This window comes from Pleurodeles waltl, chromosome 5 (assembly GCF_031143425.1).
Source record: "Pleurodeles waltl isolate 20211129_DDA chromosome 5, aPleWal1.hap1.20221129, whole genome shotgun sequence".
In the NCBI taxonomy this organism is placed as follows: Eukaryota; Metazoa; Chordata; class Amphibia; order Caudata; family Salamandridae; genus Pleurodeles; species Pleurodeles waltl.
The window spans coordinates 1,211,991,445-1,212,018,992 of record NC_090444.1 but is presented as its reverse complement, the minus strand read 5'-3'; the positions used below and the strand labels follow the sequence as shown (position 1 = coordinate 1,212,018,992).

Below are 27,548 nucleotides of genomic sequence, written 5' to 3'. Positions count from 1 at the left end.
TTCTGAGAACACTCAGATTAATGTTGTGATTCGCTGGCTTCTGCTATTTTTATCAATTTGTTTCCAGGCTTTTTTCCATTGTATATGACTTGTAGCACTTGTTACAGTGATAAAATATTTGATCCTCTTCACCCATCATTTGCAATCTCTTGTGAACTTTGTCTTGCCGTATTTCTGCATCATCTCAAACTTTCTCTGTCCAGCCGCAGTTGATGTTAGCTTTTCTTTTGGATTAGTTTGCCATATGACACTTTTTGTTTTGTTGAAAGAGTCCTCCGGTTTTGTAGTCAAGAACACTCTGTCAGGCAGTAAAGATCCTCTGCTACCACCTGTTTCGCTCATGTTTACGTATTTGAATCAACGGAAAACCTGAAACCAAAACAATATTAAATTAAATTACCAATATGACGACTAAAATACATCATTATAGAGCTACCATTGTGGAAAGGAATGCTCTGAGGAGTTATTTTCTGGGTCTTTAAGACTATTTGCCACCCAAAACATATGTTTTGACACCGAAATGACATATAAAGGTCTCATGGTTCCTGAAATATTACATCATCACTGCAACGCATCCTGCATTTTTTTAAAAATGTTGTCCAGAAAAAATCCGCCCTGATTAGCAATGTCTACCCAAGCTAAGTTACTTCTCTAATGATACAAAAACGTGAAACAAAAATGAGAATATCTGGACAACAATTTTTTTTAGGGAGGTATATCAAGGGGCCAGAACTAGGTCCAAGTGAGTCACATGCTTCAAGCCAGGCTGCCACTAAATCAACATAAACAATTTGAATGCATCTGTCTGTTCTCAAACACAAAAGTATGCCGCTTTTTAAAATGCCTCATATTTTTTTTGGCAGCGCTACCTTAATTTCTCCTTAAAGCCTGTATCCTCAGTGTCAGGTGTATTCCAATTCTTTGCTGCACATACATAGTATGTGTCTGTTTCAAGTGCTTCAGTTTCAGGCAGCGCAGCAACTACTCCATTTCTCCCTAAAATCTGTGCCTTAATCCGCATTCTGTTGCATATTCCACCAAAAGCGTTTTCAGGTACCCTATATTTATATGCACTTGGGTGTAAGAGATGTAGCTTAATGGCCACAGTTACACTTTACTCCACTTGAAACTACCCCACTGTACTCTAATGTACCTCAGTCTACCCCACCTCCCTCTATCTACCCCACCCCATACTAGCCTACTTCACTCGAGTCTTCCACACTCCACTCTACCCTCCACTCCACCATACCCCACTCTACCCACTACACTCCAATTTACCCCTCACTCCAATCTATCCCATCCCAGTCTACTCTACTACACTACACTCTACCCCACCCCACTCCAGTCTACCCCAATCAACCTCACGCCACGCCAGTCCAATCTACCCAACCCTGCCACACTCTACCCCACTTCACCACAATCTACCACACTACACCCCAGTCTACCCCACTCCACCCCAATCTACCCACTCCAATCTCCACCACTCCATTCTCCCCCACTCCTCTTTAATCTACTCCACCTCACTCTACACTAATCTCTCCACTCTAATCCATTATACCGTTCTCTACTCCAGTCTACCCCACTCTAGTCTACCCACTCCAGTGTACCCCACTCCACTAAAATCTACCCCACGCCACTCCAGTCAACCCCACTGTACCCTAATCTACCCCACTCACTCAGATGTACCCCACTCCTCTGTACTCCAGCCTACCCCATTCCACTCCAGTCTCTACTCCAATCTCCACTCCAATCTCCCTACTCCAGTCTACCCCACTTATCTCGTCTCCACTCTACCCCAGTTTCTCACTTAACTTCACTCTACCCAAATCTACCCTACCCCACCCCAAACTACTCTACCCCAATCTCCCTACTCTATCCCACCCCACTCCACTCTACCACACTCCACTCCAATCTACCCCACTCTACTCCAGTGTACACCACTCCACCCCAATCTATCCCAGTCCATTCTATCCCTCCCCAATCTGATCCACCCCACTCCACTGCAGTCTCCACTTCTCCACTCAGGTATGCACTCAGCCTTGTGCCTATTTATTTTCTGGTCTTTTCCCTTCTTTGTGGTCATTGGTTTGGATTGGAACCTCCCATCCTCTGTGAATAAATTAAGGATTGCCTACTACCAGTCATTGTTTCTATCTATTTTGTATTTATTTTCCCTGTCTCCTTCGTTCTTACTTTAGACTGGATAACGTATGGCATACTAATCTGGCTTTAAGTCATGTACATTGTGTCATTGGCCGTTTGCATAACTGATTCATTTAACCTCTGTGCCTCATGCTTAGGGTGTAAGTTATCCTCCCCACTCCAATATACCCTACTCCACTTTTAATAAATGTTATTGAGTTTTTAGATCCACCAAAATGTATCTAAAAACATTTTCATATTGAGTAACAGTACATTGAACAGCATTCCGGTACTCGCATTATCCTACTCCACTTTTCACTCCACCCCAATCTACTCTCCTTCACTCTACCGCACTCCAGTCTAAGTCCCTCTAGGCAACCTCTCTCTCTCTTTCTTTCTCTATCTCTCTCTTTCTAGTCTACCCCACTCCACACCTCAGCATGCCCCAATCTACCCAATTTACCCCAATCTTTCCTACTTTACACAGAGTTAACCCAATCTACTACACTCTACTCCAATCTACCCCACTCCTCCTCAATATCCCCCACTCAAATCTAACCTACTGCAGTCTACCCTAATCCAGTGTACCACACTCTGCTCTATCTCTGCTTCAATCCACCCCACTTCACTCTTCCTCAATCTACCCCACTCCAAACTATCCCAGTCTACCCCACTCCGCCCCAGCCCCCATTCTACTCCACTCCACCCCAGCCTACTCCACTCTAACTTTTAGCCATGCTAAACAACAGCCACACAGGTGGACAAAATGGCTAAAATACATTGTGAAAGTCAATAGCGTTCACATAGGCAAGACCTGTTCTCATTTGAAGAGTTAAAGTGCATGAAATCCGCTTGGTTCAAACGCTTCCCCACTACATATGAATTATAAAAATTATGCAAATCGGTGTGTCCTGTTTTTTTGTTTAGTTTAAAGATCTACGATACGTTGCATCCATGCGTCATGGCGGGGGTGGGCACTAGAGGGGGCTTGAAGGGCTGGCCCTTCAAGGACCCTCATTCAATCCACAGCCAGTGAATATCTGCCTGACTCAGGTGCCCTTCGTAACATTCTGCAGGGGGCCCTATTATTTTTACATTATGCCAATGTTTGTAACTAGTATTGAAGTAAAGCTGGGTTGTTTTCTCTTCTACTGCCTTAGTATTCTGCACAGTGCATTCCTGTTGAAGACTAATATTCATGACAGAACTACAAAGCAATGTACTTGTTTCAAGGATATTATTTGTGTCTTTTTCGTTTTCTGTTGAATCACGGTTACACGCAGCAAGAACGGGGTACATAAAATGTTATAATTGACAACATGCAGTTGATCTAACGTTCCGTAGATAGTCTAATTCTAGTGCTGCATCTATTCAACCCTGCTGTTAACATCTCTAAATATTACTGTGATTTTTCAGGGAAGATTGAGTTGCGAATAAATGTTTATCATGTGTTCACATAGTCTGTTGCTTGAGATGACTGAAAGTTAAAGTACATTTCTAAGGATTCCAATTAATATTTGCAGTTTGCACATAATTATTGTGTTTTTCACAGATGCTTGTAACTACTCCAGAGAAGTGGGATGTTGTGACACGAAAGAGTGTTGGTGACATTGGTCTTTCTCAGCTCGTGAGGCTCTTGATCCTGGATGAAGTCCATCTGCTTCATGAAGACAGAGGACCTGTGTTAGAAAGCCTTGTGGCCCGCACCTTACGACAGGTAACACAGTTGTGATTCCATTCTTGTAGTTGTAAAATGTAGTTTCACTTGAAGCTAAATTTTCCTGTAGAATACTGACTTAGTCAGAAGCAAAACATTGTAGAACTTTCCAAATGTTGTTAATGGGTAGTTAGTGTAAGAGTGGTGTTTAAACATTTTGTAACCAGAAAGGGGTCAGATGTCACAAATCAGTGCACAGACACTGAATTTGTGAACTGTATTTATTTGTTTGCATCTGTTATTGCTCATGTTTAACATTCAAATTATGGAAAACACATGGAAATTCCAGAAGGTCAAATTTTCAATACTTAATCGAAAATATCTTTGAAGCAAACATTAATCTAATATTACGCTTTTGGTATTATTCATAAGAGTTGTTTTCATATATGTAATATCTTGCAAGGCAAATACCCTGAAAAGCCAGGTGGAAACATTAATGATGGCATCCTTCATGACAAGTGGTAACCCTCCAAGTAAACATGTCCCCTATCACACAAGAGCAGGGATAGGAGGAGGGAAGAAGAGAAAGGCAAATAGAAAAAGAAAGCAACAAATATGAAAACACAGTGACTCAGATCTTTTCACCACTTAAAGTGTAGTTCAAGTAAATAGTCAAATATCCTAAAACTGTCTTGTAACTCCTCTTCTTTTATTGAGACACTGTTTCAAGAATGTCTTGCTACCCTGATGCTGCTCAAAGTAAAGCTTTCCATACCAAAATGCGAATGAATTTGCTAACCCAAACCCAGCATAACAACGTTTTTGACCCCCAGGCCCTGTATCCCAAAGCCCTTATAGAGTGAGTTGATAGCCTATGCTCCAAAGCATCCCTACCTCGTTCAACACCACACATGGATTAAACTGGTATTAGGTGAACCACAAGCCCAGCAAGAATTAAATATCGTTGATCTAGGTTTACACAGTTTCTTTTCAACCAATAAGTACTAGATTGGCCTTTCAAAAATAGAGATCGCTCTTTAAAGTTGACTATGTGATCTGAGTTGACAAAAAGCAATATAGCTCAGATGTAAAGATGTCTCACTTCTCCAAAAGTTGAAGCAATTAATGATTGAAGAGAAGTGTGTAAGGAGGTCAGCAACTGTTCATCAAATAGTGTTTTAGATAAAATAAAATACAATACCTTTAGTCTTTTTGAATCCATAACATTATACTAAAGCTTTACTTTTTAAAGTTTAACATAGAACTTTCATTATACATTTGATTAAAAACTCCCTCATGATCTCCAAACTAATGTCTGCTGAGCATACTAAAAGTGCATTTTATACCACGTGTAAAAGGTAGTGTGTATGAATCATGATTATAAGAGAATGATGGTTTCCTCCAAACTCTTAAGTGTTTAGGCAATTCCTCTTGCAATCCTCGGTTCAGCAACGCTTCTCTAGATATCCACCAGGGAAAGATTAGTAACCTTTGATTATATCTGATTCGATCGCCATCCAAAAAAAGACTTGCCTGTAATACCCAGGAGCTACTTTGTCCATCATTACCGGACAAAGAATTTTTAAGTAAATCCTGAATCTTGGAAACCCCTACTTACTGTGCTTTATCATAGTCTAGGAAAATGCAGCTTTCTTCATTTGGCCCACGATTTTGCAAATCATGGCAAAGCATGTTTTTAGCAGGATGTGTGATGAACAGATACAGTGGTGTAAATGGTAAAATAGGATGTAAGTTTGATAATGTTAATTTTCCTTTATGAGGAAGAAGTTTCATTGCCACCTGTCCTAATCCTGGACCATTAAAACGAATTAATCCTTCAAATTAGAGGACACATCCTTAAGTGGGTTGAGCAAAATGGTCAATAGCTTATTATGTAATGTCTCTTGATAACTACTTAAGCACCATCTGGCATAAGAGACCAGGTCATATTCCTTTACCTAAATACGTTTAATTTATAGCTGGAAACCTTATTGTACAGGTAGAATAAATGAAGGCATGTTTTAACAGATGTTCTTAATATGATGGTAAAAACAAAATACTGCCAGGATATACCAAAACTTTACGAATTCTGTCCCTTACCTTACACAAATGGTTCTTAACTTTTTAATATCTGGTGACCTGCACGTAATCACTGCTGGGAGCCCCAATGTAAGCAATGTCTGTGGTTTGAACCTAAAAACATTGAACTGAGCTACAAAAACAAGTATAGGTTGAGCAAACACACAAATTATAAAATATTTGATTTAATTCACAAACACGAAGTATACAAAAGTCTAATTTGAATGTAAAAGTGAAGAATGGAGCTTTTCAAAAAGTGGTTTTAGCTGTAAAAGATGAAGCAATATGCTAGACTCTAGCATATCACTTTACCTAATGCACTTGTCTGGGAATGATTTGGAAAACTTTCTGCAGGTTTGGTCTAGATATAAACCAGTTTACAGAGCATTGGGATAATCTGTGAGTGAAGAAATAAAGTTGCTGAAATTTGTAAATGATTAGGAAAGACACCTAGAAGGAACCGTCTACAGAACAGATGGGGTTGGTAGGTGCTTCTCCAGTCTGCAAACAACTGTACGAACTGAACACTTAATTCAGTCAATTGTAGACGCAGCCTTCACATTTAAACCTCATAAAATAACAGAAGGCATGATATTGAGAGCTCTGTAGTACAAAACTACTTAATTCTGCTATATTCCTCAGAGTTGTCTGTCTGACTTCAGAGCTCGTAATATGAATTTCTTTGTTGGTACGAGTTTTAGGAATACTGTCTCTTGGTTCAATCATTTTAGTATTCTATGGTGTTTTGTTGCAAGAAACCTTTGATACACACTACTGAAAATGTTGCCTGTTGGTGCTGGGTTTACACTTAGCATCATAGATAGATGGTGTACCTATTAGGGAAATAAGTAAGTGAGAGTTCTCAATACAAATTTTGTGGGCTGGGATTTTCAGATTCAGGTCCCTAGCTCTTCAGTGGACTCCTGTTGTATTTATCTGAAAGAAGACTTTTGTGCACATATTTTTATCTTGAGATCATGGAGCTCACATGGTTAATCTTATTTTAAAGATTAGCAGCGACATGGCTGTCTCTGCATTTTAAATAGTGCACAAATTCTTAAAATTAAATCTATTCCCTAATTGGACTTAGTTAATCCTCTCAGACACAACACTGTCTCTTGCAGCCTTAGTTACGATGGACTTGCATTCTCTGTCATTTGGCGTTTGCACTGAATTTTGTAGCACATTTACATAATCAAGTTTAAAATTAACAGTAACTGACATAATTAAAGCTTTAGTACTTGTCCATAAAAACTCCAAAGTCAGGAAATCACGCTGAACTTTAAAGATGATCTTTCTAAAACACATTAACAGCAACAGGGTACACTGTTCCATGTATCTAGGGGGACATTTAAAGTTCAGGAGCAAGAGCCCTCACACACCCGAATGGATGTCATGCTTCATCATCGGGAAGCTCCTCGTCAGACCGGCGGTCCAATATCTGACGGGCTCCCCTTACAGGGGCTCTTCACCGGAGATCTTTTATGGGTGGCTGCCGTTGCGATCGTGGAGGTCAGACACTCAATATTGCAGGAGAGTAGAAAAATTAAGCTTGATTAGCAACCCCACCGCAATCTACTTTAATGGGTATATCACAGGGTTGCAATCAAGATTAAAAACATATGGAAAAGTGGATAATGAGATTAATGCTCAACCACTTAAAAAATGCCTGGAGATCTGAGAAATTGTCACCTGACCCCTAAGGTCTGGTCAACATGTTTCGCGTAATGTGGTCATGAAAGATCCTCTAACGCTTCATCAGGACCTACAATCAACTGAACTTCTCCTGACTGTTTGAGAAATGAAGGAGACACTATCTATTATGTATATAGAATTGTGTAATAGTCACTTACATTTGTAAAGACTGTCTTGTCTAAAAAAGTAAATCAAAAAAGGTCGCCCTAGAAAATAATAAATACAGTAAGAACACAACACACAAGTAAAATGCCCATAACACCCGTGGTAAATCCGTGAGCTAGGTGGTGTTCAACTGACACTTAAAGACATCTGCTTACCATCCCTCGCCATGTAGGGGGCCCCTTGGGGAATAACCGGTCCAGCCAGTCACATTCTACTGAGGGTTACATATCACAGAATGAATTAGTGCAATAAATGTTGTGAGGAACTCAAAATGAAAATTAATAAGTAGTTCCCGTCAACAGTACATTTCAATAAAAACAATCCCCATGATTGTATAGTAACATGACAAAAATGCTTCGCTATTAATAAACTTAAAACGTGCATCATATCCAAACTATGTGGTTAATCAACTGCCAAGCCCAGGTATCTGGATAGAAGGAACCCGCCCCCCTAAAAAAAAAAACATGTGTATACAGCTGGTGACCTGAATATCACCGACTCTAGTTTCCTAGCACATAAAAATGCACCATGTGCTTATTCCGGCTTGACTGATTAGTAGAACCGGATGATACAAATCGTAGAAAAGCTGTATGTGAGTCACTGCAACCTGCGGGGCGGTAAAAAACCATCATATACAGTAATAGTATAGCCCAATGAAATTGCAGTTTAACACATGTATACAACACACAAGCCAATGATCTCCAAACTAAATTGTTAGCACGTAACTATCCCCAGGACATTGTAAACAGAGCCCGCAAAAGAGCAAGGAACAATAATCGTGAAGCCTTACTCTCACCAAATACTAAGGACACCAACACGATGTTGACATGTGTGACCACCTTCACCCCCCTATCAAATAAGATCAAAAGTCTCATTATGAAAAGATGGCCAGTCCTTACTAGTGGAGGACGTACAATCCCTAGACCTCTTTTTGCTTTCAAACGATCACAGAATATCAAGGACTTGATAATACACACACGCCCCAGAAAGACAGTCCAGACACAGTCGACACTCTGGAATCTTCCTCCGGTGGCAGGGCACTATCCCTGTGGGCAGTGCAATGTCTGCTCTTTGACTTGCCAGGTCAAGGCATTAGACCTGGCTCCAATAGGTCGATGGGGTTTGACGAAACACACCAATTGCAATACTAAGAACTGCATTTACATGATCACATGTCTGTGTGGTCTTCGGTATATCGGGATGACCCCCAGACCCGTCAGAATACGAATTAATGAACATAGAAGCAATATCAGATGTGGACGTGTCACCACGAAACTATGTGCCCACTTCTTGGAAAAAACCCATAGACCAGATGACTTACGCTGGGTGATCTTGGAGACCCCCAGATTTGTTAACGATTCTTCCCACTCACTGTTCAGGCTTGAACAACGATGGGTATTTAGACTTCACACCAACATTAATGGTTTGAATGACGATATTCCTTGGGTGTCACTGTCCCGATAATACTTACAGTGACATTAGCCACCCCTCCCCCACCCCCCGGTTTTGACTGCTACCTCAAGTCCCTTTTTGAGTTTCCATGACATACGCTTACGAACCCCAGTTTTTTTTTTTAGAGCTTTCTTTATTCCACCTAATGCGGTCTGTTGGAGGGGCAGCATTGATTTCGCCCCCTGACTCGCTCCCCCCTCCCCCACCCTACCCCCAATGTTCTTTCCCATATAACCTGCACCTTGGACAGATGATTCAGACAGTATATTAACCTATGGTTAAATAACTTATAACCATGTTAAGTGACATTTTTATTTCAAAAACTGACAGGATTTGTCTTTATCTCGAGCCTCTTTTCCTGTGTTTTCATTATTACGACCTACTCTAAGATGGCCGCCTGCTAAATGCAGCATAGTTGCGCTCATAACATTGTAAAGACCGCGTTTTTTTTTTTTTTTGGTCCTTTCTTTATTTCGATTATGATGCCATCATGTGACGCGGAGGAACGTAGCCTCCGCGTTACGCTTTAAATGTGTTGAATGCTTCCCCATCTTCAATTTTGAGGAGAGCACGCCACGGGTAGGTTACTATAACCGAAACCGCCGAGTCCCAAGTAAGTGTCATTGGGCTATACTATTTCTGTATATGCTGGTTTTTTACCGCCCCGCAGGTTGCGGTGACTCACATCCAGCTTTTCTACGATTTGCATCATCCGGTTCTACTAATCCGTTAAGCCGGAATAAGCACATGGTGCATATTTATGTGCTAGGAAACTGGAGTCGGTGACATTCAGGTCACCAGCTGTATTCACCTGGGGTTTTTTAGGGGGGCGGGTTCCTTCTATCCAGATACCTGGGCTTGGCAGTTGATTAACCACATAGTTTGGATATGATGCACGTTTTAAGTTTATTAATAGCGAAGCATTTTTGTCATGTTACTATACAATCATGGGGATTGTTTTTATTGAAATGTACTGTTGACGGGAACTACTTACTGATTTTCATTTTGAGTTCCTCACAACATTTATTGCACTAATTCATTCTGTGATATGTAACCCTCAGTAGAATGTGACTGGCTGGACCGTGTTATTCCCCAAGGGGCTCCCTACATGAAGAGGGATGGTAAGCAGATGTCTTTAAGTGTCAGTTGAACACCACCTAGCTCACGGATTTACCACGGGTGTTATGGGCATTTTACTGTGTGTGTTGTTTTCTTACTGTATTTATTATTTTCTAGGGCGACCTTTTTTGATTTACTTTTTTGGACAAGACAGTCTTTACAAATGTAAGTGACTATTACACAATTCTATATACATAATAGATAGTGTCTCCTTCATTTCTCAAACAGTCAGGAGAAGTTCAGTTGATTGTAGGTCCTGATGAAGCGTTAGAGGATCTTTCATGACCACATTACGCGAAACATGTTGACCAGACCTTAGGGGTCAGGTGACAATTTCTCAGATCTCCAGGCATTTTTTAAGTGGTTGAGCATTAATTTCATTATCCACTTTTCCATATGTTTTTAATCTTGATCGCAACCCTGTGATATACCCATTAAAGTAGATTGCGGTGGGGTTGCTAATCAATTTTAATTTTTCTACTCTCCTGCAATATTGAGTGTCTGACCTCCACGATCGCAATGGCAGCCACCCATAAAAGATCTCCGATAAAGAGCCCCCGTAAGGGGAGCCCGTCAGATATTGCAACGCCGGTCTGACGAGGAGCTTCCCGATGATGAAGCATGACATCCATTTGGGTGTGTGAGGGCTCTTGCTCCTGAACTTTAAATGTCCCCCTAGATACATGGAACAGTGTACCCTGTTGCTGTTAATTAGTCTTACTGGGAGAACGTACACTGGACCTTTAACCTCCCAATCCCTCTCTTTGTTGAACTTTCTAAAACACAGACATTGATAATTCCACATCATGAATTCATGGGAATATTGATGAACTCCTTCACGGCCTCATACATTCATAAATACTGAATGGTACTACGTTATCCCAGTTTTTCTTCCCATCCCTCTTATTTCCTTGAATTATTATCCTATTGCTTCCATGAAGGTCACAGATATAACTGTGACATGGACAATCCCACACACCCTATTTATGTACTTGAAATAACCGTTGTTTTATTTAGACGCCCTCTTTTATTTCCGTGATTTTGCTTCTTCATCTTTTACCCAAAATCAGTTCAGTTTTTGAGGGGCTAAGAGTGGGACAAGGGCAATGTTTTAATCTGTAAAAAAAAAAAAAAAAAGTGCCGGTTCTCACATTTTGCTCAGAGGCCCGTAACCGGTGCTATTGAATGACAGGGTGCCGACAACCAAACTTGCGTAGTCGTGATTCAAACTCATGCATGAGAAAAAAATAAGTGCTGGTACCCAAAAAGGAGTGGTGGAAGGTCCCACCTGCAACCACTGGCTGAAATTAGTGACTGAACAAGGGCATGAACACAGTGATATCATCAGGGTCAAAGAGTATGTGATGTCACTTTTTGTATCCATGAAGTTTTTGGTCACTCAACATCCACGGTAGGGTGCATTCATCTCCTGTGTGACGAAATTAACCAAAGGACACATCATATGTTCCATCTTCCATTTGAAGCATGATCTTCAAAAGCAAGAAATGACTAGAGACAATAGATAACATTTTACACTTAAGAATGTACTCTCATGTCCTAAAATGTTGACCACTATCAAATGAGGCTTGACTGGCCATACCAGGCATTTCCCCGTAAGGGTAGGGGCTCTGTTTGTTACTGGGGAGCCAGTTTTGTAGCAGTGCAGCAGTTTTAAAAGCACTGCAGAGTTCCTTGTATATCCAACAGTTTTCAGGCAACAATAAAAGTGACAAGATAACTCTTATCAATATACCTGCTGGAGAGTGATCAGGTTTTGTCTGTTGACAGTTTTGACTCATCTAAGCTATTTCATAGGGTTCATATGTCTGCTGCAAAAAGCGTATACCACGCAGATCATAGAACAGTATTTAATATGCATAGCTCAATGGGTTACTGTTTTTGTCACAGAGATGCTTTTGTTACTGTGCTGTTCATAAATTACTATCATAATCTAGGTTAAGAAAGTTACATATTGTCCCAGTGCCTCATGATCTTAATTTTGCTAAAAAGGGTTTGATTGGGTACAAATACATTTTTATTAGTAATGTCAACCTTAGGCACTGTGTTACTTTTGAATGTTGATGAGTGTTGTGAATGGATGTGCGTGCGTGTGTAAACGAATGAGTGTGTTTTCCCCCCTTCCTCCCTAAAATTACCAGCTCCCACTGCTTCTGAATCCTGTGTTTGTGCATCCTCAGACCAACCACTCTTAAGAAATGCCTGCCAGTATGGATGACGTGGTTATCCTACACCTTGTAGTCCCATTTAGCAATGTAGGATTTTCTGTACACGGATTTAGACACGTATGAGTCATTATGTCTGTATGTGTGTCATTGTGTCTGTATGTGTGTGTGTGATGTAAAATGCTTAGACACCCTACACTGTTATGGGAGGCGCTATAAAAGAAATGAAATACATGTGAGCTAGGGTCTATGGACAGTAGAGAGCACTGCTAGAGAGTGATGGTGAGGGAATCATTGAAGAGCACTAATGAAGATTGTTGTCTCCTGGTGCGCTGTAAGGTAATAATTTATTATGCTTTGAAAACTAATGCAATTAAAAATATATTGAAAAATGTGTTGAAGAATGTACGATTTTTTCCATTTGTTCCCAAATTTTCTTGGGAGGGGGAAGAGCCTCCCCCTATCCCCATTGTAGTGGTCAGGCTCGCACGCTGTGGTCCCTATGTGGGGCCTTTCATGACAAATTTTGCCCGGGCTGCTTTGGGTTGGCAGTGCGGCCCTGAGATAAAACCCATTCGTTTGGCATTTTTGAACGCTAGATTAAGTAACTGACACTTTAAGCAAATTGACTTTTATTAATTTGTTATTTTGTTATAAAACCTTTTCGGAATCGTATTTGTCTCAAAATGTAACGCAGCAGCAAGACGTTGCAGCATGAACACAGAACACATTAATTAAAAACCCTTTTTAGATTATTTTTAGATGTATAGAAAAATGAATGTGTCATTACTGGACTAGTTTTGCTCTGTTTAAGTTATGCAAAAGCGGAAATAAAAAGGTTGTTTGATTTATAGGGCTACGTGGCACATATGTACCTGAATAAATAGTGCTGACGGTGAGCTGGAGAAGGTTCTTCATTATCGGAGCTGAGCATCTTTTTTTCTGGGATAGAAATTATTTCCCCTACACGCTCTTCTAAACTATTTAAAATCAACTGCACGCTGCTGATGTTCGAGATCTAGGAAGCAAGACCAGCTCTATGTAGGCCAAATTAACAGTGAAGTGATTTACAAACGCCTTGTGGTTTTTCTGGGTTATTTTTGTAGTTTAGCAGCGAACTCGCATGCGTTCTGATGTTGAGACCAATTGTTAACTACTTTGTTAGCACTCAATATTGTGCTCTGCCTTGCATTTTTAGACCCGAAGATTAACTATTTGACTCACTCTTTTCCTGATCCATCCTTTTTATTGCTGACATAATTATCTCAAACGGAATTAGATTATGTGGCCTATTTGTATGAAATGTTAAGTTATTGCCTCATAGTTTTCCGTTGTTAAATTATGTGCCACCAATTCTGATGCTTTTTCCCCTCCAGTGCTTAATTTGAGGCGGTGTTTTCCGGTGCGGTACATCAGCACTTATGTTTTTTAGGGCCGGCACTTATTTGTCTGTATCAGGCAATTACTGTGAGCAAAAGAGACATATGAAAAATACGAAGGAAGAGAAAGATGGAAAAGCATCACAAAGGGAGAAAGCAGAAAGCTGCAACGATGAGTTGAAGGGGCAGGAAGTGACTGTAAATGGTAAAGAGGCCTGAGAGGATTTTAGGATTATGCAGCCTCAGTATTCTGTAACTTGAAATAAAAAAAATCTATGATGCTTTGCTCATCCTGCTTTTTTGATGGCCTCCTATTCGAGCCAGACATAGGGGCCCCTCTTCTATCCTCTCACACCTTATAAGCAGTGTCTCCTGGTGAGTGTATAATAAACTGACTTACAGAGTCTGTCATAGTGGAATTTGATCCTGTTGCTTGCAAGTGATTTAGCGGTTGCTCATCCTGCTGTACTATCTTAACAACATAACTTTTCAACAAAATAACATGACTGTGTGCATGTTTGAATATCCTTTAGTCCAGCTGACTCCCACCTAGTGCCTAACTTCACTTTTGACTACATGCTATGTAATATTGAGGAGTGATCTAAAACTCCATTGTACTAACCTGGCCACTTCCTTCCTCCTTTCTCGTCTGCCAGACTTGGTTCCCCTCTCTGGTCTTCTTGTTACATTATCCAGTCCCTGCAAATGCTTAGAATGACAGGATTGTGTGAAGATCCTTAAGTGCTGGCATTCTATCAGCTAATTTTTTCACTAATTATAAATTAAACTCAGACTCTTCCTGTACCGTTTAAAATACTATTGTCTGTACATTAAATTGGGAACATTTCTTGGAATGATGGGAATGCCAGGTAGAATTAGGAGGTTTATATGCCCACTAAATAGAAAATTGTATACACCTCTAGAGCCTAGGATCTAGCGGCCCATATTTAGCAATACTAACATTTTTTACAAGAAATGTTTTATTAGAGCCACACTAGCACATATAAGTATGATAGTGAGATAGTTAATCCAAAAAGCAAGGGATAGTGGTGATTAATGGCGGTGGTTGTGTATTTGTTGAGGAAAGATATACATAACACTGGGCTTTCATGTCTATCTACTGTGGGAGGGACCCTCTGTACCCCAATATTTGGAACTGTACCACAATAATGTCAACACCCAAAAATCATCAAAATATTACCTTTTTTCTCTCATAAGGTTTCAGTTCAGGTAGATCTTGCATAAGAAAACACCCCACACAACATCAATTTAGCAGAGTAGCATAATATTTCATAAAGACGATTCAATAATTGAGTTCTAGATCAAGGAAAAAGTTAGAGTTTTATTACAACAATCTCAAATTAGGTGAAAGAGACTAAATGCTTTGAAGGATTAAAATTGAAACTAATACAGAATAGTTAAGTCATTAAATCATAATGACTCTGAAATGAGTAGCAACATCAAGTGAAAAATCAGAAAGTATCCCCACTAGAAATGAAAATTCTGCAAGGAAAATCTGGCTCACCCCCAGAATCAAGACTTTTTTTATACACGATTCTTGCATGGAAAATTAGCTAAAAGCACAGATTCAGCATGACATGATCCATCTAACATTTATTTGGCAAATCGGAATACACCTTGTAAATTGCATTATGTGTTAGCACTACCCCAATGAAGCAGGATGCTCACCAGAGCAGTTTTGAATATAACTCTTACCTAACAGAAGATATTCATGAATGTGCGAAACGAACTCTGCCACGGAAGTAGAACAGAAAAAACCCTGAGTGTTATAACTTTCCTAGTACACTAGAAGCTTCATTTAATAGGCCTTTGAATTATTGCTAATCATCCAACACATTACATCAGTTATCTTTGCTTTTCCTGCAGCCTGTGGGGGGGGAGAAGATGTGCCAGTGACATAACTCAAAATGATGGGGCGGCCCTGCAGAAGGTGATGCGGAAACCCGGCGAGTCGAAGATCCACAGATATTCTGTGGTCTTTGGCTCAACAGGGGCCAACTGAACGGTTGCCCCCTCTCCCCCCAAGCTGCAGGGGCCTGCTCGAAGCAGAGTGGCTTTCCAAAGCATTAAACTATTTCTTTTTCCATGCCATTACGTGCATTTTGCAAGGCCCCTCCAAAACAAGGAACGACGATACCCCTCCCCTAACCTTCTCATAAAAGATCATTATTACTCGATGTCAATTCTAATGTGAAAAATATAAACCTAATGAAAAACATGCACACTGCTTAGGCACAATTGTCAAGTGTACACATTTTCAACATTCTAGGAAGGCAGTACTCATTTTCATAGTAGATTTTTCATTCCGTTTTGAACTCCTCCAAAAGGAGTTGCCAAAATGCCTGTTGGTCGGGTGTTCCCTTGGAGAGGGTCTAATATGTACAATAACTGGCACTGCAGAGAGTAGTTTTTGATCTGATAAGAAGGTTATGTTTTGTACATCATTTTCTGGTAGCCGTGTAGCAAGATAGAATTCGGGAGATGAGAGTAGGGGTGCGGAGAGTGGTCCAAGTCATGCTGCTCAGTGCCTTAACTATACGTTTGTGCTTCACCTTTTTGTCAGAGAGACAGCCAGCTAGTTTGGTGATAGAGCAGATCTTGCATATATTCAGTTACTGGTATTGGGCTGCGGTTGCTATGTTCCTAATCTAGTATTCCATTTTCGTGGATGAGTTGAAACGAACCTAGACGTATCTGGTGAAAGGTAAACATTTTAAAATATCGGGGGAGGTAGTAGATAGGCTCAGTAAGCAAGATTGGCACTAATGAAGCCTGAAAGTACAGGACTTCAGTTTTGGAGTAGTTGAACATTAGTGACTTTTTGAGCCATCTGGTCTCTGATGGCCATGAGGCAACCCAAGACACGTGACTGAGGGTGGTATGTAAAAGTAAGATTAGAGAGCAAAATCTGAGCGTTGTCCGCATAAAGATGATGCAAGAACCTAAATCAGGACATAATATCATCATTATTGTGATAAGAAGAGAGGTCTGCGACCAGACCTCTGTGGTATGTCCACAGGAAGTCAGGGTAGGTGTTGATCTTCTGAAGTCCAAAGTGTAAGGAAATGCCTCCTTAGCATGTTCACCCCCTGACATTTTGCCTTTGCTGATGCTAAGTTATGATTTGAAAGTGTGCTGGGACCCTGCTAACCAGGCCCCAGCACCAGTGTTCTTTCCCTAAACCGTACTTTTGTCTCCACAATTGGCACAACCCTCTCACCCAGGTAAGTCCCTTGTAACTGGTACCCCTGGTACCAAGGGCCCTGATGCCAGGGAAGGTCTCTAAGGGCTGCAGCATGTCTTATGCCACCTGAGGGACCCCTCACTCAGCACATGCACACACTGCCTCTCAGCTTGTGTGTGCTGGTGGGGAGAAAATGACTGTCGACATGGCACTCCCCTCAGAGTGCCATGCCAACCTCACACTGCCTGTGGCATAGGTAAGTAACCCCTCTAGCAGGCCTTACAGCCCTAAGGCAGGGTGCACTATACCACAGGTGAGGGCATAGGTGCATGAGCACTATGCCCCTACAGTGTCTAAGCAAAACCTTAGACATTGTAAGTGCAGGGTAGCCATAAGAGTATATGGTCTGGGAGTTTGTCAAACACAAACTCCACAGTGCCATAATGGCTACACTGAAAACTGGGAAGTTTGGTATCAAACTTCTCAGCACAATAAATGCACACTGATGGCAATGTACACTTTATTTTAAGAATCACCCAGAGGGCATCTTAGAGATGCCCCCTGAAAACATACCCGACTTCCTTTGTATGCTGACCAGTTTCTGCCAGCCTGCCACACACCAGACATGTTGCTGGCCACATAGGGAGAGTGCCTTTGTCACTCTGTGGCCAGGAACAAAGCCTGTACTGGGTGGAGGTGCTTCTCACCTCCCCCTGCAGGAACTGTAACACCTGGCGGTGAGCCTCAAAGGCTCACCCCTTTTGTTACAGCGCCCCAGGGCATCCCAGCTAGTGGAGATGCCCACCCCTCCGGCCACTGCCCCCACCTTTGGCAGCAAGGCTGGAGGAGATAATGTGAAAAACAAGGAGGAGTCACCCACCAGTCAGGACAGCCCCTAAGGTGTCCTGAGCTGAGGTGACCCCTGCCTTGAGAAATCCTCCATCTTGAGTTTGGAGGATTCCCCCCAATAGGATTAGGGATGTGCCCCCTCCCCACAGGGAGGAGGCACGAAGAGGGTGTAGCCACCCTCAAGGACAGAAGCCATTGGCTACTGCCCTCCCAGACCTAAACACACCCCTACATTCAGTATTTAGGGGCACCCCAGAACCTAGATTCCTGCAACCTTAACAAGAAGAAGGACTGCTGACCTGCAGCCCTACAGAGAAGACGGAGACGACAACTGCTTTTTCCCCAGCCCTACCGGCCTGTCTCCCAACTTCGAAGAAAACTGCAACAGAGACGCATCCAACAGTGACCAGCGACCTCTGAAGCCTCAGAGGACTACCCTGCACCCAAGGACCAAGAAACTCCCGTGAACAGCGGCTCTGTTCAAAATCCTGCAACTTCTTTGCAACAAAGAAGCAACTTTAAAGACTTTGCATTTCCTGCCGGAAGCGTGAGGCTTTCGACTCTGCACCCGACGCCCCCGGCTCGACCTGCAGAAAACAAACACCTCAGGGAGGACTCCCCGGCGACTGCGAGCTTGTGAGTAACCAGAGACGACCCCCTTGAGCCCCCACAACAATGCCTGCAGAGAGAATCCAGAGGCTCACGCTGACCGCGACTGCCTGTAACAAGGGACCCGATGCCTGGAACCAACACTGCACCCGCAGCCACCAGAACCTGAAGGAACCGAACTCCAGTGCAGGAGCGACCCCCAGGCGACCCTCTGCCTAGCCCAGGTGGTGGCTACCTCGAGGAGCCCCCCCTGTGCCTGCCTGCATCATTGAAGTGACCCCGGGTCCCTCCATTTCTTTCTATCTAAAACCCGACGCCTGTTTGCACACTGCACCCGGCCTGCCCTGAGCCGCTGAGGGTGTACTTTCTGTGCCTGCTTGTGTCCCCCCCACTACCCTCTGATAAGCCTACTGCTCGACCACACTACCACAAAATAGAGCATTAGAATTATCTCTTTTTGCCACCATCTTACCTCTAAGGGGAACCCTTGGACTCTGTGCACACTATTTCTTACTTTGAAATAGTATATACAGAGCCAACTTCCTACACAAAGCAATAGAAAATGAGTATCCAAAAGATATGAGATTAGCTATGGTGAACAGTGTCAAAGGCAGCAGATAGAAGTAAGAGAGTATGAGGGTAAAAGAGTTGATTATGGTAGGTGTTGGGACTGAGCATGGTAAAAGATGTGTACCATGCCCTGAGTGCCCAACGTTACTATTGTCCAGATCCCTAATGCTGGTTTTTTGTTGTCATAGGCAAACTCTGATCATGAGTGTGCGCCATGACATAAAACTGTCTCACGAATTGCAGTCTTGTTAAAACCAAGAAGGCCCCCCAAATTGCTACGCTCATAATATTAAAAGACTGCTGCCTTCACCAAAGAGTTAAGTAGCATGAGCGCAGTTGTGGCAGCATACCTTGTGGTGATCAGTATGAGTGAACATGTCCTTTTTACCATATGTCACTAGAATCACTCACCTTTTTAAAATTTCACTGCTGTGAGATTAACTCATCCTTGGCCTACATCGGGTAGATGTAGAGTGACTCAGCGCTGGATGTATATGTGCCAGGAAGGGTACGGTATCGGGATATAAAAGTGCTGTCCAGAGCATGTATGGTTAGTGCATGTTTTGAACGTATGCATGCCTGAAAGGAATACAGTACATAAGTGATATAGGGCCTGATTATGACCCTGTTTAAGGTACCGCCGCTGAATGACCGCACCGCGGTCAAAAGACCGCGGCGGCCATTTAGACATTTCCTCTGGGCCGGCGGGCGCTCTCCAAAAGAGCGCCCGCCGGCCCAGAGGAAATGCCCCTGCAACGAGGACGCTGGCTCAGAATTGAGCCGGCGGAGTTGCAGGGGTGCGACGGGTGCAGTTGCACCCGTCGCGTATTTCAGTGTCTGCTTAGCAGACACTGAAATACTTTGCGGGGCCCACTTACGGGGGCCCCTGCCGTGCCCATGCCATTGGCATGGGCACGGCAGGGGCCCCCAGGGGCCCCGCGGCACCCCCTACCGCCATCCTGTTCCTGGCGGGCGAACCGCCAGGAACAGGATGGCGGTAGGGGGTGTCAGAATCCCCCATGGCGGCGCAGCAAGCTGCGCCGCCATGGGGGATCCTAAGGGCAGCGGTAAACCGGCGGGAGACCGCCGGTTTGCCTCTTCTGACCGCGGCCGAACCGCCGCGGTCAGAATGCCCTGCGGGGCACCGCCGGCCTGTCGGCGGTGCTCCCGACCGCCGGGGTCAGAATGACCCCCATAGTGTTGTGCAGTGCATGCACAATGAAAGCATGTGCTGGGTGTATATGTGCTTGTGAGAAGTACAATACATGAAGGTTGAACTGTTTTGCAGTGCACACATGGTGAGTGTGTGTGCTGGCAGTGTGTGTTTTTGCAAATAGCACACCCTGGTAAAATACAGAAATGCTACAGTACTGAACAGAGCGGACAGATTTAATGTGTGTGCCGAATATATGTGTATTTGTGGTGGCAAAATACATTGAAGTAACAGTGCATGTCACTGCTAGAAAATCTTCCTGATCCAGTCCAGCCCTGAGGATATTCTAAGGTAAGGAGTCTGAGACTAGCTAGAGACTCTCCCACATAAGGTAAGTAACTTGTTCTTTAGTGATAGATCACAAGGAAGGGACCTGGTCACACCTCAGGAAGACAATGGGACTGATAAGGGAATCATAGAGTGCGTCCAGGAACCTAGGATTAGCCTTTCTATACACACCACAGTGGTTGAGATCCACGTGTGAACTCTAGCCACTCCAAGGGTCTGTGTTGTAGGACAGTTGGATTCAGAGTTTCTCCTGCCGTACAGATGGCTTTCCATGAGGTAGAATAGAACTTTGTACTTCAAAAGAAGCAGAACCCCAACAGAAAACTTCAAAGATTCAGACTGTAATCACATTTAGTGTCTGGAAATGGACTGTAAGAAGGAGAGGTTGAGACCCCAAAATTGTTCGTCTGCCAAGCAGCCAGACAGGCTGTGTGGGAAGGGGAAACTCTGTAAGACTTATATCTGTGACAAGGGCTGGGGGCCAAGGCCATCAGGGCGAGGAGACATTACCCAGGGAATCCAAGACCACCTGCCCTGGAGCCTGAAGCACCAGCGCCTGCCTGCTTGCCAAGACCAGTGTGCCCTGTCAGATAGAGGAGAGAGTTAAAGGGAGCAAGATCTAGTGGGGATCCCTATGGAAAGGACTCCTGTGGGAGATGTGAGGATACGGCTGTGCACGGATCAGATCATCACCCATGTGCAGGATTGTTTCAGTGACCCCAGTATGCCTGGAGAGGGCTGCCGGGAACTAAGATTGCATCAAGCGATGTGTGGGGAGCACTAAGCCCGTACTGCCTTGTTGCAGTGACCCTGTATGACAGAGGGGGCCCACCATTGAAATAATTGTGTGGCCAGCATATCAGGACTCATGAACTCATTAGTGGTGACCCCGTATGCAGGAGGGGCCACCGTGGTGTGGGTCATTGCACCGTAGAAGAAGCACTCCCTGAGCACTAACAATTAACCATAGTAATCCAGAATATTGTCAAGCTCTCTTCCAAAATAAAATAATTCTTGTACATAGTCAAAGCATTGTTCTTTATTTTTCTCTTGCAGAAATTATGGTGAACACAGCCAATGCTTTTTGTCCTGTAAGCACTTTGACAACTTCAGGTGTGATAAAAATACATAAAATATAACAGTGTAAATGTTAAAAACAGTACTACTATAAACACTATACAAGACAAAACTTGACATATAAAAAGTTAAAAACCTATGCTTACAGAAATGCATAGATAATTTTTAGGGAGACAGATTTCATCAAACAGGTTTTTAGTGACCCTAATTGTAAACCAGACATGCGCAATTTATTATTACATTATATGATAGAAATGTACTGTAATTCATTTATATTTCATACTTGTATACCTCTAATGGCACCCTTCTATTATGAACCACACCACAAAATACATTTGCCGAATACATCATAGTACCTTTAGCTTGACAACTTAAGTGATCCGCATATATCCAAACATTAGATTCACTATGAGCCAAAAAAAACATTTATCATAATTCTAAATGTCATAAATACATTAGCGTTTTTTTATTTTATTTTATCTTAACTAGACAGTTATATTGCACCTTGATCTCAATTCCCTATTTAATAGCCACTCGCATTTCATAATGCGTTGAACCTTATGTAAAAGTTATTGGAGACAACATCATAAACTCTCAATTCATAAAATTGATTCTGTAAACGTAGCTGACATCGCATGATAAGGTCAGCGACATTTATGAATAATGTTGTTTCTGAAATATGTCTCTCCATAAATGATGTACATTTTTTATCCTTTCTTGTGTACATTTAAAAAAAAGTCAGGTAACCTCAGCAGTCCCCTATATTTAAATAAATAAAATTAATGAAGTTGCATTGAACAATTATTCAATATAACGCTGCTATTAGTACCACAATTTCTACTATATAAAGAGTTCCCAAATTTGTCATAACAAACAATCATATAAATATAAGAGGTGCAAAGTTAGTTCGCATTTGAATGTGCTCTCTAAGTATAAGGCAAACCCATGTTTCAGGGAAGTAGAACTTTTCTTTGCATTTTCACTTGTCAAAATAAAAAAAAATCAAATATGCCAACTCTCTCACTACATAAGAAGTGTCTGTGGCAGGTAAAATCCACCAGTGCATTTGCATATCAACTAGGTGCTAAATATCACTCCTTCATTTGCAAATAAACCATATTTCACTTACGTTTTTGATAAATATTCAAAAGTGCTCCAAACATTGGACATAACTGACAGTCATCATTTGAGTCAATTGTAGCTATACATTTAATCTTAAACTATAATCTTTAATTATCGATTTTATGATATTCATTTGATAACTCAGCAAGGACCCTCCTGCAATATCATATTTTATTCATTGGCATATGAACAGAATCTTCAGACGTATTCCTTCAAAACTTTACGCATTACGCAGAATGGGAGCATCTCAGATCACTGGGGAAAGAGATAGTGCTGCTTGGGAGAGTGCTTTCCCCTGCTGGGTGCTGCTGCATGCACTGCGAGCAGCCTGACTTAGATGAACAAGATCAGATCTTGCAAGAACTGGAGGTCAGAACACCCGCTGACACACTGAACACTTTTGTGCTGCAGCACTGGATAAGGCTTCAACAGGGCCTGTTGGGCTCTAGGATACTTGGTTTTGATGGTGCTGCAGCACTATGAACACTTTAGACTATTCCCTAAGAATCAAAGGGGAACTCCAGGGTATGGCCTACGCGTGAGCATTCCCTGGATGCGACCACCAGTTAATGGGGGAATAACCCCAGCCACATTAAAAGGAAAAGTGTGGGACAGGGATTTGCCTGACAAACACTAGAGCCCCAACCTCAAGGGAGTAGTATTCTTGCTTACGGATGTTGTTAATCCTTTGCATGTGAAGAGTTAGAAATAAAATACTTTTTTCACAAAAACACACGTGTTGACTGGACATTAATTTATTGACATTACGGTGTGCACTGAGTTCACTTACTTTTTAACACTCACCCCCTTCCCACCCCTGAATCCCACCCACCACCAAGTGAGCTATAATTAACATTTTTTCATGTTTTATGGGGAGTGTAGACATTATTTTACTATATCCCTAGTCTTTTGCCTTTAATCATGCCAGAGGTACTGAGACTCAATTAAAGGATTTAACAGGTGTTACCTCTAGACATTTTTAACTTTTCCTATTCCAATCCTCGTGTTCTATTTTTGACCGACACGCATTTTCACTCTAAAAAGATCTCCGGCAAAGAGCCCCCATGTGGGGCCCGTCAGGCATTGCAGCGCCGGCCTGACGAGGAGCACTGCCCTATGATGAAGCATGTCACCGAAAGGTGAGTGAGGGCTTGTGCTTACAACCTTTTGGTTTCCCTTATTTGCAGAACCGGTAGATATCTTTTCTCGCCTTTTGGAACTGTGTGTGCAATTTTTTGGTTTATACAGTATTGGGATCTCCACACACTGGACCAGGAGTCTATCCTCCAAATATCCCTTGAACTGCCCCTCCTGCTGTTGTTTTTGATGAATGTACGAATCACTGTTGGGCATTCTGAATCCCTAATGTTTGCTTCAGTGTTTGGTGTACCCAAGAGCCCTCTCGGCAGATGTGAGATGCTGAAAGGTCTGTCTGCAAACAGAGTTGTTGAGGTGGCTTCCTGCTTCTAATTGGGGCCTTCTCTGTTTCTCATCTAAATGTGCTGTGCAGTACTAACTGCTGTTTCCAGAGAGGGTTCCTGCAGGTCTGCAGTTTCTGCAGTAATGCTGTGCAGCTGCTGTATGGGACTTTTCCTCCATTGCAATCATTCCATTACCTGGACTTTAGATATTTGAAATTTATCTTCATTGTGATATGGTGACCCTGTGTCGTCTTTTTGGTGGTTGTGTGTGAGAAAAGGCCTCTTTTCGACATGGTTAGCCCCCACTTTTTGCCTGGTATTTGATGTTGCCTAGATGTTGTTAGTGCCCACTGCCCCAGTTCCCTGGGCCAGAGCTCTTTCCCTAAACTGTTGTGATGCATTGGCACAATGGAGACACCTTTAGTCCCTAGTAAAAGGTACATAGGTACACAGTGCATGGGATACTAAGGGCAGGCCTCTGAGGGCAGCAGCATTGATTGTGCCACCCTCTAGGGCCATACATCCAGATGCAACCTGTCCTACTACTGTAGGCTGAGTACTCTGGGGCAAACCTAAAACACATACTCGACATGGCACACTGTCTGTGTGCCCTGCCCACCGTACACTGCATACACTATGGGTAAGACATCCCTTTGGCAGGCCTTCCAGCCCAAAGGCAGGGTTCACTATACTGTATGTGAGGGCATAGCTGCATAAGCAAAATGCCCCCACTGTGTCCTTGCCAAACCTGGGACATAGTGAGTGAAGAGAGCAGCCATTTTAAATACATATGCTGGGAACTGGACAATATGAGTTTCACAGCTACATGATGGCCACTTTCAACCCTGGGGTGTTTGGTATAAAACAACTCAGAATGATAAATCCAAACTGGTGCTAGTGTTGGAGTTATTACTAAATGTACCCAGGGGTCACCTTAGAGGTGTCCCCTGCAAAAGCTAACTACCTTGGCATGGTTGCTGACTGGTTTCTCAAGCCTGCCACTGCCAGACACCCCCTCCCTTAGGAATGTGCACTGCCCTGGTGGCAAGCTTCAAAGGGCTACCTCCTTTGAAACTCGACCCCAGGCCTTCTGCTCGCACAGATGGCCACTGCCCACTTTTGGCGGGAGAAACGGCTGGAAATTCAAACGTAAGATAGGAGGAGTGATCCTCCCTAACAAGCACCACCACTAAGGTGTTGCATATGAGGTGGACTCTCCATTTCATTTTTCTCAATCCTGGATGGAAGGAAAATAGCCAATCAGGTATAAGGAAGTGACCTCTGCCCACCAGTAGAAAACCCATTGGTCACTTCTAGGTTCACCCTAAAACGCCCACTAAATACCATATTTAGAGGGCGTCCCTAGACCAAGAAGTGAGATTCGACAGACAGGAGGCAACCAGCAGCAAGAAAGTCCAAGGCACAAGAACTGTGGACCTGCTGCATCAAAAAAAAGGCACCAAACTCTTCCTGCTGCACCCAGGACCCGATAATCGCAACTGAGGCGCTGCTGGACAACTGGAAAAACTCAACAGAACTCCAGAGGACCTCCAGGCTTCGCAGATTGCCAGAGAACTCTCTCCAGAGTGGAGGTACTGCTCTAAATCCACAAGGAACCAGCAAGCCAGTGAGGTCCCCTTTACTGACCGGACACTAACTCCGGAACCAGACACTGCAGTGAGACCAATCTCCATACCAAGGACTACGAGGACAAACCCTGCCAATGTGCCATGTTTGGTGGCATGGCACCCTCTAGCGGCTGAATTGCCCCAGTACCCTGGGTATTGGTCACTTGACTGCGGACACCAAGAAAAACAGTCCACTCTAGACTGCAAAAGGGCCAGGAGGAAGCCCCAGTCGAGGAAATTCAGAAACAACCCAGACCTCCTGCCAGAGTGCCACCATTGTCCTGCAAATAACCCTTGACCCATCCTACCTGAGGGCATCCTTGCGCACAGCTCATGGCTCACTGATTCGTTCTCCACCGGCCGCCCTCGCCAGAAGAACCTGCTGTGCCCTAATGGTCCACCCCTTGTGACTTCGACACTGCAAAGGGACCCTCAGGATTTACCTTTAAACTTAGCTGTGCAGTGCTTTTCCAAGTGGTCCCCCGCAGTGGCCCTGCACCAGCTCTAGAGATCTTCTCCTCCTGCTGCTTCCACTGGAACCGGGAACATCCCGAACTTCTCCAGCTGGCACACCTTGACCAACCTGCAAAAGAAGAACTTGGGAAACACACTGCACGATTTTTATTTATTTTTATTTTAATTTTAATTTTATTTTTAATGTATTTTTAAATGTTATCCTCTATTGATTCTTATTTTGCATAAATACACACAAAAAGGCTTTTTTTATTAAACTTCAGAAATTCATATTTCGAAAAGTATTTAACACATTTTGATGACCTTGGTCTTATAAATCTGAAGCAGTTTCATAAAAATGGTCTCAGGTTTTGAGGTCTGAGTGTATGAGTTGCAAGAGTGATGCTGAGAGTACTACAAATGCTTTGCACTTCTCCAAGTTTGGCTTAACTGCTCGACCTAGCTACCATAAAAATTAGAGCATTAGGTGATCTTGTTTATACACATGTAAACCATTGTGTGGTTGCCTTGACTTCTGCAGTGTGTGCCTAGCTTTGCATACTACGTAGAGGAGGGCCAGCCCTCCTACATTGCGTCAGTACTGATGAGCTCATTCTGGTGGGAGACCATCCTTGGCACGGTAATGCCATCATATTGGTTTTTCGCATGGATCTTAGTACAAACTGCAGTTATAGCCCGGAAGGTGGGAAGTTGGGAAACACTCCTCCTTACTGTCAATTATGCATCCTTGGTCTGTATCACTGGACTTTTCTCCCCTTGTAATCTGAAAAAGACATTTTAATGTCCTAGAGCTTCAGCAAGGTGATACTGTTGAATTACGCAACCCTCCACAGTGGTCATGCATGCAACTAGTTTCATGAATCTTGGGACCATTTCCTCCATGTTTATATTCTCTCTTGATTACAGTTTTTTCCCTGTTATGTTTTTGATTTTCCTGCTTTCTCACAGCAACTAAGGTGAATAATGTTGGCTCATATGAAACAATAGAAATCCGAAGATTTTACCGACTAAAGCGCTCAATAAAATGTTGCTCCTTCCCAAACTCTCTGGCACCGCGTGCACATTAATTCAGCCAATGGGATGGTCAAGAGCAGTGCTAGTACAGATTGGGAATAAATAGAAGTGTGTGGATGCAGTGAGAAGAAGATGCACTGTTTTAATGAAACCATTTTTTATTTATTTATGTATTTGTTGTTTCAATATTTTCCCCAACATTTAGGC

At 42.8% G+C, this 27,548-nt stretch overlaps 1 protein-coding gene across 1 annotated transcript in view; it reads left to right on the top strand.

Moving 5' to 3' along the window:
• Window positions 1–27,548, top strand: part of ASCC3 (activating signal cointegrator 1 complex subunit 3) — a 1,806,704-nt gene that overhangs the window by 799,324 nt on the left and 979,832 nt on the right. The window contains exon 11 of the mRNA XM_069235471.1: window positions 3,695–3,859. Within this exon, the coding sequence (XP_069091572.1) occupies window positions 3,695–3,859 (165 nt within the window). The remainder of the gene's footprint in view (window positions 1–3,694; window positions 3,860–27,548) is intronic.